Source organism: Oryzias latipes, chromosome 19 (genome assembly GCF_053564925.1).
Source record: "Oryzias latipes strain Hd-rR chromosome 19, Olatipes_Hd-rR_3.1".
Taxonomy (NCBI): domain Eukaryota; kingdom Metazoa; phylum Chordata; class Actinopteri; order Beloniformes; family Adrianichthyidae; genus Oryzias; species Oryzias latipes.
In genome coordinates, this window is record NC_136255.1 from 2,473,545 (window position 1) to 2,479,606 (window position 6,062).

The 6,062-nt window shown below is 53.0% G+C and overlaps 1 protein-coding gene across 5 annotated transcripts in view; it reads left to right on the forward strand.

The window, feature by feature from the left end:
- Positions 1 to 4,778, forward strand: part of jmjd1cb (jumonji domain containing 1Cb) — a 98,430-nt gene extending 93,652 nt beyond the window's left edge. For all 5 annotated transcript variants that reach the window (XM_023949613.2, XM_023949614.2, XM_078937839.1 and 2 more), the window contains 10 exons: positions 805 to 1,263; positions 1,336 to 1,683; positions 1,755 to 1,923; positions 1,995 to 2,085; positions 2,161 to 2,291; positions 2,464 to 2,586; positions 2,679 to 2,818; positions 2,905 to 3,081; positions 3,184 to 3,315; positions 3,839 to 4,778. In XM_023949613.2, coding sequence (XP_023805381.1) covers positions 805 to 1,263; positions 1,336 to 1,683; positions 1,755 to 1,923; positions 1,995 to 2,085; positions 2,161 to 2,291; positions 2,464 to 2,586; positions 2,679 to 2,818; positions 2,905 to 3,081; positions 3,184 to 3,315; positions 3,839 to 3,931 — 1,863 coding nt within the window. In that variant the 3' untranslated portion in view covers positions 3,932 to 4,778. The remainder of the gene's footprint in view (positions 1 to 804; positions 1,264 to 1,335; positions 1,684 to 1,754; positions 1,924 to 1,994; positions 2,086 to 2,160; positions 2,292 to 2,463; positions 2,587 to 2,678; positions 2,819 to 2,904; positions 3,082 to 3,183; positions 3,316 to 3,838) is intronic.
- The last annotated feature ends 1,284 nt before the right edge of the window (positions 4,779 to 6,062 follow it).

The window sequence follows — 6,062 nt, forward strand, 5'->3', positions numbered from 1 at the left end:
CAGGGTTTTATTTTATTCACACGTCAGGTAGCTTCAAACAATTGCAGTGCAACTAAAAAAACAAAGAACTAGTAAATAGTCATGTGAGAAAGTTTGTAGCTTCAGGATCTTCAGATCTATTTTGATCAGATGAGATTCGTGAATAAATTTGAATGCTGACTTTCTTTTAAATCATTGAAGATGATGATGAATATTCAGCCCATGTCAATGTGTAACCATTGATTAGTGTTTCTATACGTTTTCCAGGAGCTTGTACTTCATAGACGCCCCCTTGGCAGCCGTCTCACCGCTGCCTCTGTTTAACTTTCATTAAAAGTAAAATTGAAAAAAGATCTTTTATTTCTTTTGGAATCCCTTTGTAAGTCTCTGTTTGAGTTAAGACAAACCCATTTTTTAAAGTTTATTGAGGAGCTTCACACCAGTTAAATGTTGTGATCCGTTCATGATCTGCAGACTTCCAGTAGAGCATTTATCTGTAATGATGAACTTGAAATGTGAAGCAGAGATGAAGATGCTGAGGAGGGATCAGGAATGAATCCATCAGAGGATCAGATCATAGATGTTCTGGAGATCGATGCAGGGAAGCAGACGGAGGCGTTAGAGGGGAGGAGCAGTGAGGATGATGATGGTGAAGGAGGCTGAGGCTGGAGCTACCAGGAGAGAGACTAAACAGTAAAAACGTGAGCGTAGATATAGAATAAAGGGTGTGACTCGTGATGAAGGTTTGTGCATGGAGTGAAGGAGGCGTGGGCTGTGGTCTCAGAGCTCCTGCTCAGACTGACCTTCATCATGTCTGTTTGCCAGGTTCTGCAGAATGTTCTGAACCACAGCAACAAGCTGGCCCTGGTCAAAGCAGAACCAGGCTCCCTGCAGAACTCAGAGCACGGAGGAATCAAGGCCGACACCAACGGGTCGGGAGGAGGGGGCAGCAGCCCGGGCAGCGATGCGGGGCGGGGCGCCTCCGTCACGCCGCCGGAGTCCCAGTCGCCCCTGCACTTCCTGGCTGATCTGGCGGAGCAGAAATCCAGGGAGGAGAAGAAGGAGAACCACCAGTCTGCGCTGCTGGGGAAAGCTCTGAAGGAGGACAAAGACGGGGACGCCCTGGAGGTGCTGCAGCAGTGTAAAACCACGTCCCTGGGGGCCGGCGGCGCCGAGCAGGGCTCCACGCTGCGAGACCTCCTCACCACCACGGCAGGGAAGCTGAAGCTGGGCTCCACAGACGCCGGCATCGCCTTCGCGCCCGTCTACTCCACGGCCTCTCAGGTATGCAGGCGGCGTTTATGCTCCTCTGCTGGCGGTTTCACAGGCTTCACATCTGAAACCACGCTTCCACAGACCGGAAAGGGGGGGCAGGCCATGCCCAACATCCTGGATGACATCATCGCCTCGGTGGTGGAGAACAAGATCCCGGCCAGCCGGCAGAGCATCACCACCAAGCTGTCAATCAAACAGGACCAGATCACCATGGGGAACAACTCCTGCCCCGCCGCCGCCGTCACGGACGACGCCAAAGCGGACAGGAAGAAGCCAACGCCTCCAGCGGCGCCCACGCCAGAGGACTCGGTCAGTCAGCACCCGGGCATCCCCCACAGCTGGTTAAGCAACAGGCGCCTGCTGTGGCTGCGGGATCACCGCAACCAGAACAACTGGAAGCTGTTCAGAGAGTGCTGGAGGAAGGGACAGGTAAGGTTTCTCCTCTGCGTGGAGCCAGGCCCCTCTGAGAGGGTCTGACTGACCCGGTTCTGTTTGTCCAGCCGGTCCTGGTGTCAGGAATCCATAAGAGACTGAATGCCAGCCTGTGGAAGGCAGACTCCTTCAACCAGGAGTTTGCAGACCACCAGGGAGACCTCCTCAACTGCAAAGACCAGGTGGTGTCAAACTCTGGGATCAAGGAGTTCTGGGATGGATTTGAGGATCTCACCAGTAAGTCTCAGTTTAACGCCCACCAGAACCACAAGGATCCGTGTCTGACTCCCAGCTGTTTGCGTGTTCAGAGCGGCCCAAGTCCAAGGACGGAGAGCCCTTGGTGTACCGGCTGAAGGACTGGCCGTCCGGAGAGGAGTTCATGGCCCTCATGCCCTCCAGGTGAGGCCCCTGCCGCTCATCGCCGTAGCAACCACCACGCTCATGGAGACGATGCTGACTGACCGTTCTCTGCAGGTACGACGACCTGATGAAGAACCTGCCCCTTCCGGAGTACTCCGATCCTGAGGGGGCCCTCAACCTGGCCTCCCACCTGCCGTCCTTCTTCGTCCGTCCGGATCTGGGCCCGCGGCTCTGCTGTGCGTACGGTGAGTGGAAGGCAGGTCCGCCCGCGGCTGTGCTTGGTCCGGGATGCTCTCTGAAGCGGACAGAACCTGAACAGAATCCGCTCCAAACCTGACATCAGACGGTCTCGCTGTGGTTCCACTCAGAACCCCACAGAACCTCCTCTCTCTCACTCTGAGCTGTGTTGGGCTGCAGGTGTCGCTGCCTCTCAGGAGCAGGACTTTGGGACGGCCAACCTCCACCTGGAAGTCTCTGACGTCGTCTCGGTTCTGGTCTACGTTGGAGTAGCCAAAGGCAACGGAGTCCTGTCCAAAACCGGTAAACGACTCCGGCGCCGTTGTGATGATGGGGGGGGGGGGGGGGGGGGTAATCAGGGCGAGGAGTAACAGGAAGTGTGTGTCTGCCTGCAGGAGTCTTGAAGCGACTTGAAGAAGAGGATCTGGACGAAGGCGTTCGGAAGAGACTGAAAGACTCGAGTGAAACTCCGGGAGCGCTGTGGCACATCTACCTCAACAAGGACGTGGACAGAATCCAGGAGTTCCTGCACAAGGTTGGTTCTGCTGTGGCGGTCCAGAACAGGGCTTCCCCTTCAAAAAAGAAAACTTTCCCTAAGCAGAACGGTTTTCACCTCCTCAGCTCAGCAAGGAGCAGGGATCCGACCCGTCCCAGGACCAGGACCCGGTCCGAGAGCAGGCCTGGTACCTGAGCAGGAAGCAGCGGCAGCGGCTGCTGGATGAGCACGGAGTCCACGGATGGACCATCGTCCAGTTCCTTGGAGACTCCGTCCTCGTTCCCGCGGGCGCCATGCACCAGGTAACCCCCACACGCCTGCCCCCCAGGGGGCGGTGCTACAGGAGGGGCGGCTTTAATGTCTGGCAGCGTGGGGGCCTGCTCCTGACTCCTCCTGTGTTCCAGATCCAGAACCTGCACAGCTGTGTTCAGGTCATCAACGACTTTGTGTCCCCGGAGCACATCGTCAAGTCCTTCCATCTGACCCAGGAGCTCCGAGCCAACAAGGAGGAGGTCAACTATGAGGACAAGCTGCAGGTGAGGGAGGGGCTTCTGTTTCCAGCAGCTTCTTCAGCCTGAATTCCTGCACGGCTCACTCTGTAGCGCGTCTCCCGTGTTGTAGCGCCGTCCCAATCTATAAATCCACAATCCAGAGGCCTCTGCAAAAAGCCAGTGTGCATTGCTGATCATCTAGTTCGGCAAATATAGACCACAATGCATTGCGTCTGAATAATTTCTGCCCCAAAAAATCTATTTTTTTCATAAACCATCAACGTTTTCATCTTCAGAAGACAGTGGATCATAAATAATCGTAACAAAACGCTCATATTCCTACATTTTACCTTTGACGTCATATCCACCATTAAAATAAAAGAAAGCTGCTTTTCAAATCGAGGACGCTACATAGATGATTAGGAGTTAGAATTCAGACGCCGCCGATGTTCCGACGTCCTTCACACCTGCATGTTTCCCAGGTTTCCCTCCTCTTCATCCCGTCACTGAAGCCGGCGTTCTGTCTGTGGTCTTCGGCGCTGACGCTCCTCTTCCTCCCTCCCCTCAGGTGAAGAACATCCTGTACCACTGTGTGAAGGAGGCGGTGAGCTCGCTGAAGAGGAGCGGCTCCGACAAAGACGCTGACGATCAGACCTCATGACCCCCGCTCAGCTTCAGCCCCGCCCTGCAGCTCCTCCTCGCACACGGCAGGCGGTCCACGCCGTCAGTCCCCCCTACAGGTGGTTGGTAGGGGGCGTGGCCTCTCCCTCCATCATCGGCCCAAACCGCAGACGGCTGCTTGGCAGCGTGAAGACTCCCATCCGGTCCTGGCGGTCCGGAGCCCCGCCCCCTCACCCGTGTGGGCGGAGCATCTTCAGCTCAGGCCGATCACCAGCAGCATCAGGATCCAAACCGACATCTGTGATGTTATAATCAGTCCAAAGAGGCTGTTCTGTGTCCTCGTCCGTTCTGCTCGTGGTTCTGTTGGATCGTTTCCCTCCCTGTGTGCAGACGTATTTATTTCTGTGATGAGGAAGACGAGTATTCATGTAAATGTGAGCTGTACAGTCCTTTGTGTTGTTACTGTGATGAAGAACACACACACACACACACACACACACACAGGAAATGCTGGCGCTGCAGCCCCCCCCCACAAAGCCCGTTTCTGCAGCAGAACTGCCAAACAGAACCCACTTTGTACATTTGTATGTAAAGAAGAGCAGAAGCTTCTTCACAGCAAACTGTAAACTTTGCAACATTTACAGAAAAGATGTAATTTATTTAAGTAAAGAATTGTCTTACTTTTGTTAAGATTTACTATTGTGAACTTTTGAAGTCAAAGGTTAAAAGTGAATAATGACGTGTAAATATATACATATATATACATTAACCAAGGTATTTTTTTAAAACACGGCTTGCTTCAGTTTGAAATTTGAAAGTGTTACATGCTTTGTACATTGAAGTTCTAAAAGGTTTTACATTTTCCATTAAAATGGATTTATCAGTAATTGGACTTTCTGTTCTTTGAATGGAGCAAAGTCATGTGACCAAACCGTCTGAGAATGTTCCCTTTGGATTCTCTGGATGTGGAAAACTCAACCTTAGGATTCTGGTTTGTTTGGACACATGTTTCATTTCCACTTCATGATCTGGAAGAAATCCAAGAATCTGGAAAACGTCAGGAATTTCTCTCAAAATGACCCCCCCTCCCCCCCCACTTCCATTGACGTGTTCCCCCTACCATGACAAAGGTGGATAAAGGTGGAAAGATTTCATGTAATCCATGGACCCCAGTGGAGATCATTGAAGAAAAAAGGTTCAGAGCACTGTCTTGAGGGGTCCAGATGACCCCACTCCCAACGTTAACGTTGGGAGTGGGGTCATCTGGACCCCTCAGGACAGCACAGACGTTCTGGATCCATTTAGGTCAGAGAATCCTCACCTGTTGGTTTAAAACACCTTCATAGACTTTTCCAAACACGCCGTGATGAAGTCACATCTGCATTCTCTCTGCTGCTCCACGCACGCCAAAGCGTCCTGCGAGAAGACGCGTGGCGGGCGGCGCACGCAGCTGATTGGTGGAACCTCCACCACCTGGGGGTGCTGTTGGGCTGGCCCTGCTGCCCCTGACTCCGGTGTTCCTGGACCCGCTGAGATGTGGTGAAGTGCAACAGGAAGAGCGCGTCCAAAGTGTTGTCCTGCTGTTCGGCCCGTTTCTGTTTTCGGAATCTCTTTGTGGATCCGCTGACCTCCATGTGTGAACACAAAGCCATCAGATACCAGCGTCTGGAATGCTGTGCATGCACACACACACGTGCACACGCATGCCAGCTACAGGCGCCTCGTGACTGACTGACGGGATGAAACCCAGAAACCCTCACAGCCGGTTCTGCCGGACTCAGACGCTGAGCTGCAGTTCCAGCGTTTGCTCTCAACATTTCTTTCACTGTGGAGGTCGTCCAGCTCTTGTTCCCAATCAGCTGTCAGGGGGCGGGGCCTCTTCTTCTCCAAGAACAACAAAGGAAACCTCATGGTTGGCCTCCATCAGTCCTGCAGAGGCATCTGACGGCAGGAGGAGTCAAAGGTCCCCGGCACACAGAGACTTCTTCAGTTTCTCTGGATGTTTTTAAGGCGTTCAGCCCTGACGAGAAAGAGAGTCTCCAAATGTTTGCAGTTTGACATTTAAAATGTTTATAGTCTGCATGTTTACCTCAGAGGGGCGGAGCTTTACAGACCTCATATCAATGTCAATCTCATCCAAATGTCCCTCCTGTGTCCTTCAGAGCAGGAAG